Consider the following 18,566-nt stretch of genomic DNA (forward strand, 5'->3'; position numbering starts at 1 on the left):
GGAGCCCAAAAAGCTTGATGAGCACAAACAATTGGTACATGTGGGACAACAAGTGCAAATGCATGGCCAACCTGGTAGTGCTAATCCATGGGAGTATGGATAGCAAGGTATTCATGCAAATGTAAGCTTGGGGCATCAAGGATACTTTGATGGATGTACCATTTTTCAAGCTATGGTTGAACAAGCACTAGATACAGGAATGTGTGGCACGAATCCCTATAGTATGCAACAACTAATGCATGGCTCACAACAACCAATATATCCTGGTAATGTAAGAGGAATGCATAATCCTATATATGGCAGCATATGCATGATGCCTAGGGCACAAAGTGGACCACATGGACATGTATCTGCACCCCCATGCTGGAGCACAAGGATTTGGTACTAGTCATGCAAGTGCACCTAATAGTGTTGGTTTTCATGTAAATACAACAAATGCACCCCTTTTGCAGCAGCCTATTTATGATAATTTGACACCCATAGGACCACAAAAGGACTATGATGAAGGTGGAAAAAGTATGATGTTTGATCCTTTCAGTGGTGCACAAGATAGGCTCAAAGCACTTACCTTTATTCAGCAGTTTGATAAAGCCTATTTTGGAGGCAACTTCACAGAGGCATTTAAGATACGCAAGGCAACCACATTCTTGAAGGGAAATGCATTGCAATGGTGGTCTACATTTCTCATTCAAGGAAAGGCACCTACCACTTGGGTCAAGTTCAAGTAAATGTTTGCTTCAAATTGGTTGACAAGTACCTTTGAAGTGGACATTGTGACAATTGGTTGGATTCCGAGGATTGCAAGAACTTGGATCAGTACAATGGAAGTTTTGGGATGCTTTGTTGCATGTTACTTCCTATTGGTCAGTACCCCTCTATGAGCAAGTGGAGAAGTATGTTTGTGGTTTGCCAAAGGGTATAGGGGATTTTTGCATAAAGTCCACTGTTTCTAGTATGCCTCAACTCATAGAAACTGCTACTACAACTGATGCATTGGCTGTGTGGAAAAGATACATGGTTCCAGGACATTGATGCCAAGTCACATATCAAAGAGACCAAGGCTGAGAAAAAGGGCAGATCTGAAATAAAGGTTGAAAATCAAAGCAAATCTGACAATAGGGTTAAAAAGAGGAACAAATGGCAAAGAAAGAGTGGGAAAAATAATGCACGATGTAAGAAATTGATGGATGTGAATAAATGCTTTATTTGTGGGCAGAAAGAGCACATGGCAAGGACCTGTCCTAGTAGGGAACATGCATTGATGAGACATGATCAAATTTTCTCTCTTGATATGGCAGCCCGTTTAGGCATCAGAGAAGATGCGATGGGACCCATGGATGAGATTGGTATGGCATGCAAGGAACATGCAGAGCTAGTCACTCCTATCATTGAAAAGCTTCCTTTGCACATTCAGAGCTATGTGGATAGTGAAGAGTTCTTTATTGCTCATTTGGAAAGATGTCATGTCTTGCTTGGTATGCCTTGGTGCCATCGTGCGCATGCAGTGATTGATGCTCATGATAAGATTGCGACCCTCTTTCACAAGCAAAGTTTATACTTTGGATGTAAAGTTGAAAGGGAAATCTCTCCCTATTGTATCTATTTCTGCTATTTCCAAAGTAATGAAAAATCATCTTTCATCTTACTTGGTTTTCACTAAGGATAAGAGTGATAACGAAAATGTTGGGAATGTCACTCGTTTGGATAAAGATCGCATGTCGTTTTTGCAAATGTATGCTGATTGCTTTTCACAATCACTTTCAGGACACTTGGTACCTGAAAGGCCTGAGGATCATGACATAGATTTAATCCTCGACAATAACCCTCCTAATAAGCCGCCTTATAGAGTCAATGCAGCCTAGCAAGAGGAGATAATGAGTCAGGTTAATGAGCATGTGCACTGACTATCATACTTTGAAAAAAATCACGATAAAGAACAGATTTCCAATCCCTAAGATCGATGATATCTTAGACAAATTGCAAGAGGCAGCCATTTTCAGCCGCATAGATTTGAAAAGTGGTTACCATCATATTTCAATTAGACCTAAGGATGCATCCAACCAACCTTCTAAACATCTTTTGGTTTCTATGACTTTCTTGTCATGCCATTTGGGCTTACAAATACTCCTACCATGTTCAATAGAATGATGGATCGCATCTTTCAATGACAGAGAATTTATGGGCACTTTCTTTGATGATATGATTGTTTATTCGAAGAATGAGGCCAAGCATCACAAGCATTTGGCGATAGTATTCAATGAGATGCACAAGCATCGATTGTTAGTTAATGACAAGAAAGTGATTTCTTTTTGCATGAGATTCACTTTTTGGGCCACATTGTTTCGGCAAATGGCATTCGTATGGATTCTACTAAGGTCGACGCAATTTGTTCATAACCACATCTTTGGAATGTATGTGAGATCCAGAGTTTTATGGGTTTTTGTTCGTACTACAAGAAGTATATATAGAACTTGAAATTGCTTCTCCATTGCATGCTTTGCAAAAAGAATGTGCCATTCAAATGGACAACAGTGAAATTTCAACATTTAATGCATTAAAGGATAAAATAACTTCGGATCTTGTACTTGTATTGCCTGATCTCAAGAAGTCATTTGTTGTGCAGTGCGATGCATGTGAGAACAACATTGGGACTATTTTAATGCAAGGTGGCCATGTAATTGCTTATGAGAGTTGTGTTCTCCATGGTGCAAAGAGAAATTTGCAAGTCTATGAGAAAGAGCTCTTGGCTGTAATTCATGCACTTTTCATATAGAAACACTATCTTTTAGGGGCTAATTTCAAATTGCAGACAAACCATCTGACTTTGCACTAAACTCACACGAAGTTATCTGACAAGCATATATAGTGAGCAAATTTCTTGTCTATGTTTCACTTTCAAATTGTACACATAGGGAATAAAAAGAATGTAGTAGCTGATGCACTATCTCTAAGCCTCAATTTTTGACTATCAACATGGTTTATCACACTTAGTTGGATGCCATGGAGGATCACTATGCTTCTAATTCAGACTTTGGAAATGTATATGATCAGTTTTGTAATGACCAGAGGCATTATCGCTTTGTATTTTGAGAGAGCTTTTTGATGATGCATGGACAACTGTGTGTCACAAAGCAATTGAGGACTAAGGTGATGATTGAGAATCATGCTCCTCCTTATACGGATCATAGAGGTATTAATGCTACGATTAAGGCAATTGAGCACTTCTTTTATTGGTCAGCTTTGAGGCATGATGTTGTGCAGTTTGTCCAAACATGCATAGTATACAAGAGAGTCGAGTATGATAGGTAAAAGATGTCAGATTTATTGCATCCCTTGCCTATTCCTGATAGGCCTTGGCATAGCATTGCTATGGATTTTTATCTTTGATCTTATACATACATCCACACGGAATGATGAGATATGGACTATCATATGCAAGTTCAATAAGCAAGCCCACTTCATTCCAATGAGTCAAAAGATAAAAGCTCATCATATGGTACATCTTTTTATGCAGTATGTGTTTAAGTCCTATAATATGCCAGAGTCAATCATTAGTGATCATGATCCTCGGATGACAAGCTTATTTTGGAAAGGACTATTTGACAATATCGGCACAACGCTGAAATTCTCTTCAATCGTCCATCCACAAACTGAAGGTCTATCCGAGGAGGCTAACTCCACAATTTTAGACCTTTTGAAGTGCTATGTATCAAACCACAAAGCACAGTGAAAACAGTATTTGTTGTTGGTTGAGTTTGCATATAACAGCACGGTGCATAGTTCCGCTGGTAAGGCTCCTTTTGAGGTGGTAGAGGTGGTAAGAAAGTACCCCCTATTTTGCACACAAAAGATGAGATCTTTGAGTCTGATCGCTATGTGAAGAGCATAGATGCAACTTATTAGAAAATTAAGTATAAGCTTCAAAGATCATAGGATAAGCAAAAGAGAGTAGTTGATCATCATAGGCGTGCTTTCCACTTTGCAAAGAGCAACTATCTGTTTCTGCGTTTTGAAAAGACACAACTGAAAAAGACCAAGGGCAAAGAGAGATTATATCCAGAGCTAAGTATACAATACTATGGGCCATTTCAAGTGTTGCACAGAATCAGTGATGGATATTGTAGGCTGAAATTGCCTCCACACTGACAAATACACAATGCCTTTTGCATGAGCTTGCTTAGGCCTTTTCATGGTGATGTGCCACAGGATGTATTTGCTTAAAGGTTGAAAAGCTTGATGAGATACTGGTAGCAAATCAGAATTTGGTACACAAAGAGCGGAAGATCGGGGGTAAGGTTTCCACACAATACTTGGTGAAGTTTCAAAACTATTCACCAATGGATGCCAAATGGATGGAGGACGATGACTTGGCAGACCCCCCCACACCATCCTCAATTGTTGCAGCTTTACCTTCATGCTTTCTAATTAGAGCCCTCAAGCTCAATCAAGTTCAGCAAAGTAGGTGTCCAGATTATTACCCAATGCTTATGAGGGAGCTAGCACCTCCACTCCTGAGTGATGGACAACTCTAGATGTAGTGGATCTTAGATGTGTTCAACATACATTTAGGGTACTGTAGTTGACAATATGTTTGGCACCAGATCACTATTCAATGTCCTAGGCACTATATGTTTGGTATGCATTGTCAGAGTGAAGCAATGCGGAAGCGAATGACCAAGACAAAGAGTGAACGAGAGAGAGAAGAGAGAGTGAAAGAGACAATGAAACGCAGAAAATCTAGAGTGAAGAATGTTGTACAAGGATCTGCATCCGAGAATCTCGATCTCCACCTAGAGGATCTCAATCTTCGTCAGCCCCGAGAGCAATCTCCACAATCTGCATGCTAAAATCAGTGAGACACAATCGCCTAGACTGCAGAAAACACAGCCTATTTATAGGCTGAAAATAATGCCTAAAAATGATCAAGTCAGCTGCATTTAATGCAACCGACTAATGCAATCCAATTTTTGCCACGTGGTAGCTTGCCTACGTGGCCAAGCCTGCCGATCCAAGGAATGACTCTAAAACCGCCTCTCAAATCCTAGACAAGGTAACAGACGGTTCCGTCTTAAATATTCCACATCGATGGTCTCATCCAGAAGCTTCTCCCTAATGAAGTGTACTAGATCTCTATGTGCTTTGTTTGGGCATGGAATACAAGATTTCGTACCAAGGCAATGCAACTCTCATTGTCGCACCTCAAAATAGTAGGACGAGTCTGGAGGCAACCAAGCTCCTCCAACAATCACCGAAGCTACACAATCTCACATGTGGTAGAAGGCGCGGCCCGATACTCTGCCTCAGTCCAAGATAGGGCTACCATGGGCTGCTTCTTGCTACTCCAAGAGATAGCACCAGCAACCACGGTAAAACAATAACCTCTAGTAGACCGCCTTTGGTCCACATCGCCAACCCAATCTGAATCACTCCAACCTGTAAGAATAAGATCAGAAGCACATGTACATACTGGATAGGAAATCTCGAGGTCGGAGGTCCCCCTCAAAAACCGTAGTATCCTCTAAGCATCCTGTCAATGCACCTACTGAGGTGTATTCATGAACCCAACCAAGAGACCTACATTAATGTCTTTAGCTTCCGCCTCGATCGATTCTCATCAAAGAGCAACCAATCCTTGAAGTTGGAGAAAGCCTCCGACTTCAGCTTCAAGAAATAGGCCCATGTAATCCTGTTGTAATCATCTACAATGAGCATGAAATACAAGCTCCCTCGAAGGGATTCCATCCTCATCGGCCCACAAAGATCAGTAGAAACAAGCTCCAAGGGTGCTGAAGACTATCTCAAAGCCTTACTAGGAACAATATCACGAGTCTGCTTCCCACAAATGAAGGATACACAAGGCTGCTGACTCACCACAATATCCAGCAAACCTCGAACAAATTGATTCGACGCATTCCAAAGGTAATCATAATTGAGGTGGCCAAACCGAGCATGCCAAAGCTCAGGCTGAGTTTGAGAGGTAAGAAGAAGAGAAGTCAAGGCAAAAGAAGACTACATTAAAGAAAGAACCTGTCTCGATCTGCGATCAAGAATCTGAAAAGAATCCACATCAAATTCGACCAAGAGCCCGAGGACACAAATCTTGTGCATCGAGAGAAGATGATAGCCCAAAGCTGGCACATAAAGTACCTCAGATGCATGGGCACCACCACACCCATCTAGAACAAGATGCATGTTGCCCCGTCCCTGAATAGGAATAGACGAACTATCTCCAATGAGAATCTAACCATGAGAAGGATGCAAATGAGTAACACCTGTGGAAGGAGTCATGTGCCTAGAGGCACCACTATCAACAATCCACTCCCGAGTGAATGGAGCCGTCAATGCAGCATCAAAAGCCGGCAGGGTCAAATCCTCAAGTACCTCCAAATGGAGAAAAGCAGCCGATGAGGGAGCAACCACCGCTCTAGAATCCTTTGAAGATTTCTCCTTCTCCTTCTTCTCCTTGTCAGGGCAATCCTTCTTCCAATGACTTGTTTTGCCACAAATGTAACAAGTAGACTATTTGTCTTTGTCCTTCTTAGATTTTTCCTCATTCTTTTGGTCCTTCCCCTTCTTCTAAGAGGATTAACCAACCAAATTCTCAAATTTCGAAGCATTGGTTCCTTTCAGTTGCTCCTTTTGGTCCAAGACCATAGAAACCAACTCTTCCCCCCGAAAAGTCTCAGACCGCCCAGAAGCACTCAAGGTCAAATAAAAACTAGTAAAGCAAGGCGGTAACTGTGAAAGGAGAGTTATCGCCATGTCTTTAGAAGTGATCACCTTCCCTACGTTTTGAACCTGCATCTTTGAACCTACATCTGAAGCTACCTTAGCTTGTTGATATGCTCCCGCATGGACGAGACTTGTTGACACTCATGGTCCTCATTTGCACTTCCAAAAAGACTCACTTCATGACGGTCATCCGATTATACATCTGATCCAACTCCAGCCATATCTCCCTAGCCACCGTCAAATGCTCTATATGAGAGATAACAGCTCTAGTATATGAGAGAATTAAAAACGAGCGAATGCAAGCATTGAGTTCGTCCCAATGTGCTTGAGCCTTTGCCAACTCCGCCTTCTCACTGAAAGAGAGTTTGGACTCGTCTCGCGAAGAAGGACGATTGATGGCCTCCATAGCAAGCTCCACCAAATCATAGGACTCCAATATGGCAAGCATCATGACCAGTCAGATGCAATAGTTCTCACCATCGAGCTTTTAATCTGAAGGAAGAGCCTATAAGACGGACACCTTCCAATCCATGATCGCTTGAAACTCTCTCTCGACCTCAAAAGACATCTTCACGTACAATGCATGCACCAAAAACACAAAGAGTAATCCCCTCTGACTGTGAAAATACAACCTGCTAGGGCTTTGGTTCTTTCGTTCCGCTCCTTCTTCACCCCTGCCGGAGGCGATGAAAATGTAAAATTTGCACTTGAAGGCCCAAAATGCAGCTTCTTCCTTCTCTTACAGCAAAAAACAGCAGCAGCTTCAGCAAATCTTCTCTTTTCTTGTACGCCCACGCTCGTCTCAGCCTTGTTCTGATGTGTAGCCCACCTACTCGCACTTGAACATTAAAAACGCAGCCTTGTGTCACACTGAAAACTCTCCAGATGGGTCCATCTTAGGTCAATCCTTCAATGCTCTGATGCCATGTCAGAGTGAAGCAATGCAGAAACGAATGACCAAGACAAAGAGTGAACCAAAGAGAAAAGAGAGAGAGAGAAAGAGACAATGAAACACAGAAAATCTGCAATGAAGAATGTTGTATAAGGATGCAGAATTATACACACATGCAGAGATAATATCTGCGTAAGTCTCCACCTCGAGGACCTCTATCTCCGTCAGCCTTGAGAGCAATCTCTACAGTCTGCAAGCTGAAATCTGTGAGACACAATCACGTAGACCGCAGAAAACACAGCCTATTTATAGGCTGAAAATAATGCCTAAAAATGATTAGGTAGGCTGATGCAGTCCGAGACTGCTGCCACGAGGCACCTACCTGTGTGGCCCTACCTGCCAGTCAAGGGAATGAATGACTCTAACATGCATATGGTATGGTTTATTATTTGCATCTCTAAAATTGTACATTCGCACGCCAATTAATGATAATTAGGGACTGATTATCGAATGCTAGTTTTCAATCTATGGTCATTAATTTTCAGTGGTATTCAGCTGATTTTATGAAAACACATCATGAGCAGTTGGAGCAGCCATCGTGAGCTGAGTTTCAACCATTACTAGCAAGCATTTGCAAATTTAGAGCAACCAACAGCTACATGAGATCCTAGGCAGCTAGGCAACAGCCCCAAGCTGAAGATGTCATCAGATTTTGGGTCTCCCATTGCAAGCAACAGAATTTATTGCTATTGGGACAAGGTAACAACTGTACTTTAATTGATTTGCAATCATTTTTTGCGACAAGACTCTAAATTCTCTCTCCTCTCAGCACTCTCTCTCATTCCCCAACCATCTCACAGCCTTGCTTCAAAGATCTCAGCATTTGGACCCTTGGAGGCTAAAGAATTTCAGTGTAAACCCTAGTTTACAATAGAAATCAGGGTTTAGCAACTGCCTCACGAAGTGTGCCAAACATTGAAGACTCCAAGTCCTGAATTATTCAGGGCTGAAGGTGATTTTCAGCTGAAGTCAGATGGAGGACCAGCCAGCCATCAAATTTGGGGCATTTCCACTCTTCTTGAAGTGGGGAAAGACCACTTGATTGCCCAAATCAAGGGGCAAATTAGATTGAAGACTTGCTGGTCACTCTGGATAGTTAGTGAAGTTAACTCATGCCACCCTTCGTCTCACAATAGCTCTGGTACCATGTGACGAGAATACATTAGGGTTTGCAAAGAAAACACAAAGTGAGTATGGACTCATAGAGTGAAGGAATAACTCAATGAACTGGCCAAAAAAAAACTCAAACTATTGTCTCTCTAGGAGCAAGTGAGCAGAGGAAGTCAATGGAGACAGCCTCCAAATGATCTCGGAGCACCAAACCACCAAAGCTTGGACATCCAAGGATACCATGGAGGCTAGAGAAAAATGCAGCTGTAGCAATCCCGAAGATGTGAGCAGCAGTAAACCCAGCCTCTAAAGAAGAAAATGCATCTATCTAGATGATCAGGGAAGCAAGGAGCAGCACAAACAAGAGAAAACACAGGCAGCAGACTGTCCTGATGATGATGTCAACCAGACCAGTCAGAACAGCAGCAAAACACAGCTGTTCCGCTGCTGGCAATGCCAAATAGACTGCTCCAAACTGGTCAAACCACGAGCCTGGAGTAGAGCCAGAAGTTGGCAGCTGTACGGCAACAAGGCGGCCTCTTGGCCAACAAACACAGCTGATCTAGGGGTGCCAGCAGGTTTGGCAGCAGGCAGCAACACATGGACAGCAAGGGTGAGGATACAATTGATGAATGTTAAAAAGGGGACTAAAGTTAACTAACCTTTTGTTGCTTAACAACTCTCTCTCCATTCTATACTCCCTCATGCCCTCTCTACACCCACGAGCTCTCCATACTCTCCACTCCCTTAATCTCTCCACCCTCTCTATCCTTAAGCTCTCTTTCCTTGAGACACTAACTCTCTCTACCTCCCAAACTCTCTGTGAAATGTCCCCCTAGGATCCAACCTGCACATGAGACACAACACAAGCCAAACTCACCATGAAAGGGACTGGACATCAAACTCACCTCCCACCCATAGAGCCAAATGAGCTCACCTTCGAGCCTCCGAGCTAGTAGCACTCCAAGTCACAACCGCATCCCAAGGGTTGGCATCCCATACCCCCAACTTACACCATGCTGATGTGCAAATGCACCGGCCAATAAGCCAAGAGTCCAAGAGTGGTAATCACACAATGAATGTGCACAATAGGACCTTGAGTCCTCTAAATAGGACTCGACTGCCCTAACCCTGAGGTGCGCTTAGTGCATTCATACTAAGTCACCCCGTGACCACTATGACCAATGCTACTAGCGCCCATCCACGTGGCCAAGGACAAGCACATAACACTTCCCCCCTTTTGAATGATTGTTGTCCTCAGCAATTTCCTCAAAAATGAAGTGAGAAAAATGACTCTTCAATGAACATACCGACTTCCAAGTAGCCTCCGCCTCCAGGCGGTTTTTCTCCTTTACCACATACTCACGATAGACAATCTGATGGGGTTGTTTAGTCCTAAAATCAAGAGCCCATTCGGGATCAAGTGGAACATAATGAGAAATATCCTCAAGCTTTGAGACTTCCTCAATCGGGACAATCTACACACCTTGTCCCAGACGTTTTTTCAAAAAACTCACGTAGAACACATGGTGAACTTGGATTTCCAAAGGTAAGTCCAACTCATAGGACATGCTACTTATCTTCTTGGTAACTAGAAAGGACCACAATACCTCAAAGATAATTCATAGCACTCGCTAGTAGTCAGTAAATTGAAACCCTTTGGGACTTTAAGGTAAATCCACATGCCTTCCTTGAGCTTTCTAGGAGTATGATATATCATATTGGTTAGCATTAAATGTAGCACAATCCTAGGCCATTTTAATGCTTTCCCTAGCAATCATCATCATCTCTCGCATATCATGCAAAAAGTTAACTATGGACTACATTGTTTAGAAATTAATCCATCAAGCACACACACTTTGCCTTGTTTATAAAGCAATCCTTCTCCGCCATCCTTCTCTCAGTAGCTAGCTTACAATCATCCAAAACGCTAGACCTTCTTGGGTTACTAGGTCTCTCTTGAACAGTGAACTATTCACATCTTCCAAAAGTAAAGATAATTTTAGCAACACTCTTTGAGAGAAAGAAAGAGATTAGTGGAAATTTTAGAGAAGGTTAAGACATTGACTTCAAGAATTCGACTAACAGCATCGACAGCCATATTAATTGCGCCCTTCCTATAGCAAAGTTCGAAGTCAACTCTTCTATAAGCTTTGCCCAGCTTGCCTTGCAACCATAGAGATCGGATTGATCACATAAGTATTTCAATGAATGGTAATCCATCCAAATAACAAACCGAGCATGATACAAATAATAATGCTATACTTTAAGAGCATAGATAACCACCAATAATTCCTTCTCTTGGGTAGTATAACGTGTTTGGGCATCGGTGAGCTTATGGATCTCGAATGCAATACGCTGGGCATCTTGATAAAGGACAACACCTAAAGCATAGTTCGTCACATCCATATGAACTTCAAAAAGTTTATTCAGATTGATAATCTACAACATTGATGCAATGATAAATGAGTCGTTTCAATGTTTGAAAACATTCATCGAGCTTACTAGTCCAAACAATTGGTGGACTAACATGATTTTTCTTGCTTCAAATATCTTTAAGCAAATGTGTCAAGGGTTCAACAATATGGGCCTAGTCCTTTATGAAATTTCGAAAAACCCGGTAAAACCTAAAAAAGATTTTGTTTGCCTTATGATCACCGAAATAGCCAATCAAGGACTACTCCTACCTTTTCGAAATCAATCTGAATGCTATCAATCAAGATAACATGACCAAGATATAACAGCTCCATGCAAAAAAAATTGCACTTGGATAGTTTGGCAAACAATTACTCTCGACTTTAGAGACATAAGACGATATGCAAATGTTTCACATGTTCCTCAAACACCTTACTATAAAAAAGGATGTCGTCGAGGAAAATAACTATACACTTTCTAGGATAAGGACGAAATAAATCATTCATGATCTGCTAGAAAGTTGCAAGAGCATTGGTCAATCCAAAAGATAAGACCAAAATTTCATAATATCCATATTGTGTTCAAAACTCAATTTTCAAAACATCCTCCAAAGCTATCAATATTTGATGATAGCCGAACCTTAGAATAATTATGGTGAAGTATTGCGCACCACAAAGCTAATCTATAAGGTAATTCATCCTACGTAACAGCAACGTTTCAATCCTATGATCTAAGGTTCCACGAGAGACGATGGAAGTTTGACAGCTAGCTCAAATGGAAAGGTGTCAACATAATCATGAGGAAGAAAATCTGCCCTGAATCCCAAAAGAATGTTGAATACAAATAGGACTGATTAGTCCTTGCATGCAGCCCAAGCCGTCGGTGAGGGCACTGAATCAGGCTAATGACTAAAGGTAGCACCAAAAGACAAAGAAGAATCCTTGTATGTTGGAGCAACCTGAAACCTGCAAAGGATAAACCTGTAGCAATGTTGCCGCCCATTGGATCTGCTAGTCACCTCATGCTTGCCAATGTTAACTTAGTCCAGATCCACTAAAAAAGATATGTGCTGAGCTGGAAAATAATCAGCCAGTGTGAACACTCCTACATCCGACTGAAAATGAAATACATGCTCTAGAAAAAGTTGCCTCCTCTATCAAAACACAAGACAAACTAAATGTTAGAGCTCCTAATGTCCCCATTGGGAACTCAAACTGAGAGGCTCGCAAGCAAGAGACCTAATAGAAGCATAGGAAAAAGCCTAGAGCAATTTGGGGATACTATCCTTGCTATAGTTGCAAACACATTTCCAAAGAAACAAACAACAATATCCTTTCTTAGTTTTAATTAGCATATTAAAGGGCTCCTAATCAAAAATCTTCTTTTTTTCCCCTTATAAGATTCTCTTCCAGCAAACCTACTCCGAAAATGGAGAATGATCATGAGTTTGAATGAACAAAATTAAGGACCAATGGGAAAGGATTTGATAAAGCCTGCTATTCTCCACTAACTAGAGTCCTTCTGATGGGAGAAGAGAAATATTCAAGTGTATAGGGCTTGTGGTAGGACCCAAAAATGATGGCATCTTGGATGATTGAGTGGTGGAGTAGGTCATGGCCAGTTCTACCCATCATAAAACCCTTCTCAAATTTCTAAAGCAAATATCCATTCAATGTTGGAAGTATGAATAGTGCTTCCAAAGCACAGACAGGAAGACAACCCTTTTTCTTAAAACCTTGCAATCTTGAGATATGATCTCTTCTTCAAGCAAGGGATTGGTGGCAGGTTTCAGACATTATTCATCAGAAGCATATACAATCAATTACCCTGACCAAGGTTCTGTTTGCATTCCCCAACCAAGAAAGTCTTTTAATACGCAACCTCTTCTCCTCTAAATTCAAAAAGAAAGTCTTTTAATACACAACCTCTTCTCCTCTAAATTCAAAAACTACTGTGAAACTATCTCTCAGTTCTATATATTTTTCTCATTGTAAATTACCTAAATCTTATGCATGAAAAAATGCAAAAAACTTCAACACAACTTGTGGTACGGGATGGTTCATCATCAATTATATATTTATGAAATATTATTTGAGAACCCTGGCATACTGAAAACTGAAATTGCAGCAATCACTTTCTGCATTCATAGACTTCTTGTGCTTCGACATTAAATGTAACTCACCTTTGGTGCCACAAATTCCGGGAGAACCTCCTCTTTTGGTCTCCTTAGTAATTTTTCACCCAATTTCTCAGGTCCACCAATTTTTTCAACCCACTACATCAACCAATATAGAAAACACACAAAGACATGTGATACTTTCAAAAAGTGAAAGTGTGACTTTGTTAAAAGGAAACCATACATGCTACCAAAGACATTTAAATAAAAATCAGATGCAGACCTTCAAGATGTGTTGATCATATGTGTGAGACCGAAGAGCACCATAGAAATCTAATGCTGCAGAAAGACATAAAGTTGGTGTGTCAATACTTCAAGTTTCTACTTCCACATCTAAAGCATCTTCTAATAATACCTTGATTTGGAAAGGTATCTAAGATCTGACTGATATCTTCTCTTGATAAACCATCTTTTCGATACATTTGAAAGACAATGTTCAGAAGATCTTCTCGCGTTGGCTGCCTGAAAGATCCAATTAACCAAAACATTACTTGCTACCCTAACTGAGACAATGTTCATTTCTCAATCATCTATGTCTCTACTATTGCTATCTTTTTAACTTTTGTCTTCTGTAGGAGCTTTGTTACCAGAATAGCAGTCTGTTCCAATTATGGCATGGCTCAACTGGAGTGATGAGTCAAAAGGTCTCTTATATTTTCAAAAGTGCAAAGCTCACCAAATCTTTCATGTTGTTGGCAAGCCTCTCCCCACAGAGACAAGGCTACTGCATAAGATGGACTTGGCCTCTAAACTATAGACTCTTGCCAAAGACATGTTTCTTACTATGCAGGTAAGGGAAATAAATATGGCACACTTTCTAGTCATTACTAGACAATTATGTATGGAGTTATGAATTCAAATGCCTTGGATGCTTCCATGCTTCAATTTGGTGCTAAGCTTACCAATAAAACTTATCCATACGACCATCTCTAATCAAAGGTGCCCAAATTGTAGAGAAATCGTTGCCTGTCACAATTATTGGAACACGATTAACTATGTCTGCCTCTCGCCAATCTTGGCCAACGCTAACACGAGTTGGATTATCGGCGAGGTTCATAAGCGTTCCAACAACCATCTGATTGTTCACCGTCAATTGGGTGTTCTCTGCAAGTAACCATTTGACAATGAACATTATATAGAAATTTATCATCAGATATCATCGATTTTAAACAATCAGCTACTTCTAAACTAGGCAACAGCACATAAGATTGTTTTCTCAAGGTTAGGCACATTTTTCATGTAGTAAATCAGAGGCTGTGAAAAAAATCATAAGACGATTATAAAGACATTTAGTTGGTACCTTTTGACCCTCAAAACATTTTTATAATTTTCATTGTGACCAAATCAATCTATGACAAGTTGTCTGACTTGGCTATGACACATTCTACACAAAGATGCCGAGCAAGTAACAACCAGCCATGATGAACACTCCATGCACAAATAACGGCCCCTCAAATCTGAGGTAAGAATTCAATAATCTTAACCCTCTTTGACCCAGCAACCTGCTGAAGTGAGAGTTTCCAAGACTAAATACAATCAAGGAGAAACAAAGACTCAAATTGTCAATGCCTTGAAAAGTTGATTAATATACTCCGTCTGTATGCTAAGTTCAGATCCAGCATAAAGAACAAGAACGAGGAGGAGGAAATATTGGTTGAAGAATATGGAAAACGCAAGGTGCTTTTGGTGTTCTTTTCTTCCCTGACAGACAAAAAGGACTCCTCATGGGTCTGAAAGAGGCATGTCTAGGTACTTGGTAATAAATTAAGAACTGATGGGTTGGAATACTCATTAGATTGACAACATTGAATGGGAAAAACTTATGACCCAAACATCAACACTTTCGAGAGAGTTACAAGAGTAATAGAAGAACTTATGACCCGAATCTCAACTTCTTTCAGAGCAGTACATGTAATAGACGAAATAATACAACAAATTACAAGAAAATTAACCTCATCAACTACTATCATTGCCGTCCTAAAACAATACAGAAACCCAATATCCACTACCAACATTTCTCAAAAACACTAGTGTTTAGATATACACAAAGTGGAGAAGCTAAACACACACCAAATCGTCCAATACCCGCATCAAGATCATTAATCATCAAGCAACTCAATACTCCCTGAAACACAAAAATAATTTTAGAAACTGCAACAAGTTTCAGCAAGCACCCCTTCCCCTCACCTTCCCTTGCACCCCTCCCCCCAAATCCAAAAAAAAACAAACAAACAAACACAAGAAATTAGAAACAACAAGTGATTTGCAGCAATCCTCCCCCTCCCTCTCTCTCCCTCCCTCATCACAAAGAAATGGCTTTTATTGCATTGTCCTCACTTGAAAAAGCTTTTTCGTATAACCAAAGGATTTTGACATAGCATTCATGAATCCTTCACCTATCCACTTTGCATCGGTTGTTGCTAGATATTTATGTTTCAATAAACATTTAAAGTTTAGGATTCAAGGCAAAGGACAGTTTCGCAAAGAAGTATCATCTTTGATTAAAAGATTCTATTGGAATATCCCAAATATCAAAAATAACATTTCTTAAACATACTATAACCAACATTTTGTATATCAACTATTACCAAGATGTATTGGCTCAATGATTCAAATTAATTTGACACTCACGTGCCTTGAAAGGTGATTTTAATTATTTGAGTGTTTCAAACTATGGTTAAATGTTTCTGTCTCTATTTAAGGGTGGCCAATGGCCAAAATGCCCTACAATTAAACTTGGGTCATCATTGATGAGATGCCCAATAGAAATTAAAAGATCTACCAAAAAGCCCAAATGACTAAGAATTGTTAAGTCGGATAGTCATATCGACTAGAAACCCATATAATGTGTGGTTTCAAAAAGCAAAGCCAAATGCTCATGATCAAACAAACAAACTATGAACCCGTAAACCTATACAATTAAGCTATTCAGAATCTAAATTTGGCGACTTCTAAAATTTAAGAGGTTACTATATTTGAATGTTGCTCAAATGGAGATTCTATTCATGTCAAAGGCTCTGAAATTTTGCAAGAAACAATTTTGTCATCAACACAGCTATCTCAAATTAACCTGACAGGTTTGTTCCTGGTGCAATTAATGTGGCTGATTATGTCATGCTGATAGACTGTGGTGAACCATCTTGCTTCAAAGAAGCAATGGACAGACAGGACAGCAAGAAATGGTATAAAGCCATGCTGTCAGAGATGGAATCTCTTGAAAAAAATGACACTTGGGACTTAGTGCAGTTGCCTAAAGGGCAAAAAATCCTTCCATGCAAATGGGTTTACAAAATGAAGGTCACTTCTGGTTCCTCACCAAAGTACAAAGCAAGATTGGTTGCAAAGGGATACAAGCAGGAGCATGGAATTGATTTTGATGAGACTTTCTCTCCTGTAGTCAAGATAACTACATTGAGAACCATTTTGGGCTTGGTTGCAATTGAGGATATGGAGCTCATACAGATGGATGTAAAGACTGCATTTTTACATGGTGATCTGCATGAAGACATATATATGCAGCAACCTGAAGGGTTTGTTGAACAAGGGAAGGAAAAAATGGTATGTAAACTCAAAAGGAGTTTGTATGGGCTGAAACAAGCACCAAGGGAATGGTATTATAATTTTGATACATTCATGCAGTCCCAAGGCTTTCATAGAAGTCAAGTGGATCATTGCTTGTACACCAAGAAGGCAGCAGATGGCAGCCTAATTATCTTGGTTTTGTATATAGATGACATGCTGATTGCTGGCAGGGATACTCATGCCTTGGATTCATTGAAGCAAAGTCTTCATGGCAACTTTGACATGAAGGATCTGGGTGATGCAAATCACATTCTTGGCATGCGAATACTCAGAGATAGATCGAAAGGCTTACTCTGTCTATCTCAACAGGAGTATATCTCCAAAGTTTTGCAGCGTTTCAATATGGAGGGGGGAAAAGCAATTGGGGTTCCATTGCCTCCATATGTGAAACTCAGTGCAGAGGACAGCCCTACATTTGATGATGAGAAGGCTGAAATGGCCAAGATAGTTGTTGGTAGTTTGATGTATGCTATGGTTGCTACACGTCCTGATATTGCTTTTGCAGTGGGAGTGGTTAGCAGATACATGGCAACCCCTGGCAAAAAGCATTGGGATGCAGTGAAAGATATTATGAGATACCTCAAAGGCACAAAGGAGTTGTGCATCTACTTTGGAAAGCACAAGGCATCTGTTGGCTTTACGAATGCAAACTATGCTGGTCGTGCAGACTGCAGGAAGTCCAGTTCTGGGTCACAGGAGGAGCAGTCTGTTGAATCTCCAAGCTACAAAAGTGTGTTGCATTGTCTACTACAGAGGCAGAGTATGTGACTGCCACTGAGGCATGTAAGGAGGCTTTATGACTTTCACGTCTGGTGGGAGAGCTTGGCATCACAGAGTTACCTGTTCTCCATTGTGATAGTCAAAGTGCTATCATGCTAGCACGGAATCCTGTCTTTCATGCAAAGACAAAGCACATACAGGTGAAGTACCACTTCATTAGAGATGTACTTGACAACAAGAGCATTGGAAGGTTCTTGGAAATAAAGGGCCATCGTGCCTTTTATATGTGCAGGGGTGTAAACACACCCTTAGCACATTGTACTTTCAAACATATATCTATCTAAAAACCTAAAGTGGTACACTCGTCATTGTACCGAAAAAAATGTTCACTCTCTACTCTGCTCTCGGACTCTCACACAGCGTGCAATGACTATCTACCTCAATCTCCATGCCTAACCTCGCCCTACAGCCCCCCTCAACTGCAATAAACTGTATGCCAAGATAGTAGTGCAAGTGGCCAAGATCTCTCACATCAAAAGCATGATCCAATTCAGCTTTCAAAGCTAAAATATGTGTCTCATGAGGTCTAGTCAACAACATGCCATCTACATAAAGAATGAGAATCAAGAGGCTATCCCCATCCTTGCAGATGTGAAGTGTGCTCTCGGTGTGAATTATTGAAGCCAAGAGCAATCAAGTATGCATATATCTTCTAATACCATGCCCTAGGTGTCTACTTTAAACCATAGAGGGCCATATGCAAACAGCACACTTTGCTTTATGACCCTTTTTTAACAAAGCCCGAGGGTTGAGTAACATAGACCTCCTCGTGAAGATCACCATTCAAAAAGTTGTCTTAACATCCAACTAATGCACACG

General features: G+C 40.7%; 1 protein-coding gene across 1 annotated transcript in view; it reads right to left on the reverse strand.

Moving 5' to 3' along the window:
* Positions 1-18,566, reverse strand: part of LOC148034741 (P-loop containing nucleoside triphosphate hydrolases superfamily protein) — a 57,618-nt gene that overhangs the window by 9,226 nt on the left and 29,826 nt on the right. Inside the window, exons 7-11 of the mRNA XM_087679697.1 lie at positions 15,456-15,510; positions 14,288-14,489; positions 13,741-13,847; positions 13,609-13,664; positions 13,392-13,484 (exon numbers count right to left, since the gene is read on the reverse strand). Of these exons, the coding sequence (XP_087535823.1) occupies positions 13,392-13,484; positions 13,609-13,664; positions 13,741-13,847; positions 14,288-14,489; positions 15,456-15,510 (513 nt within the window). The remainder of the gene's footprint in view (positions 1-13,391; positions 13,485-13,608; positions 13,665-13,740; positions 13,848-14,287; positions 14,490-15,455; positions 15,511-18,566) is intronic.

The sequence above is a fragment of the Lygodium microphyllum genome, chromosome 6 (assembly GCF_053477565.2).
Source record: "Lygodium microphyllum isolate KBCC chromosome 6, Lygodium_microphyllum_v1.1.10, whole genome shotgun sequence".
NCBI lineage: Eukaryota > Viridiplantae > Streptophyta > Polypodiopsida > Schizaeales > Lygodiaceae > Lygodium > Lygodium microphyllum.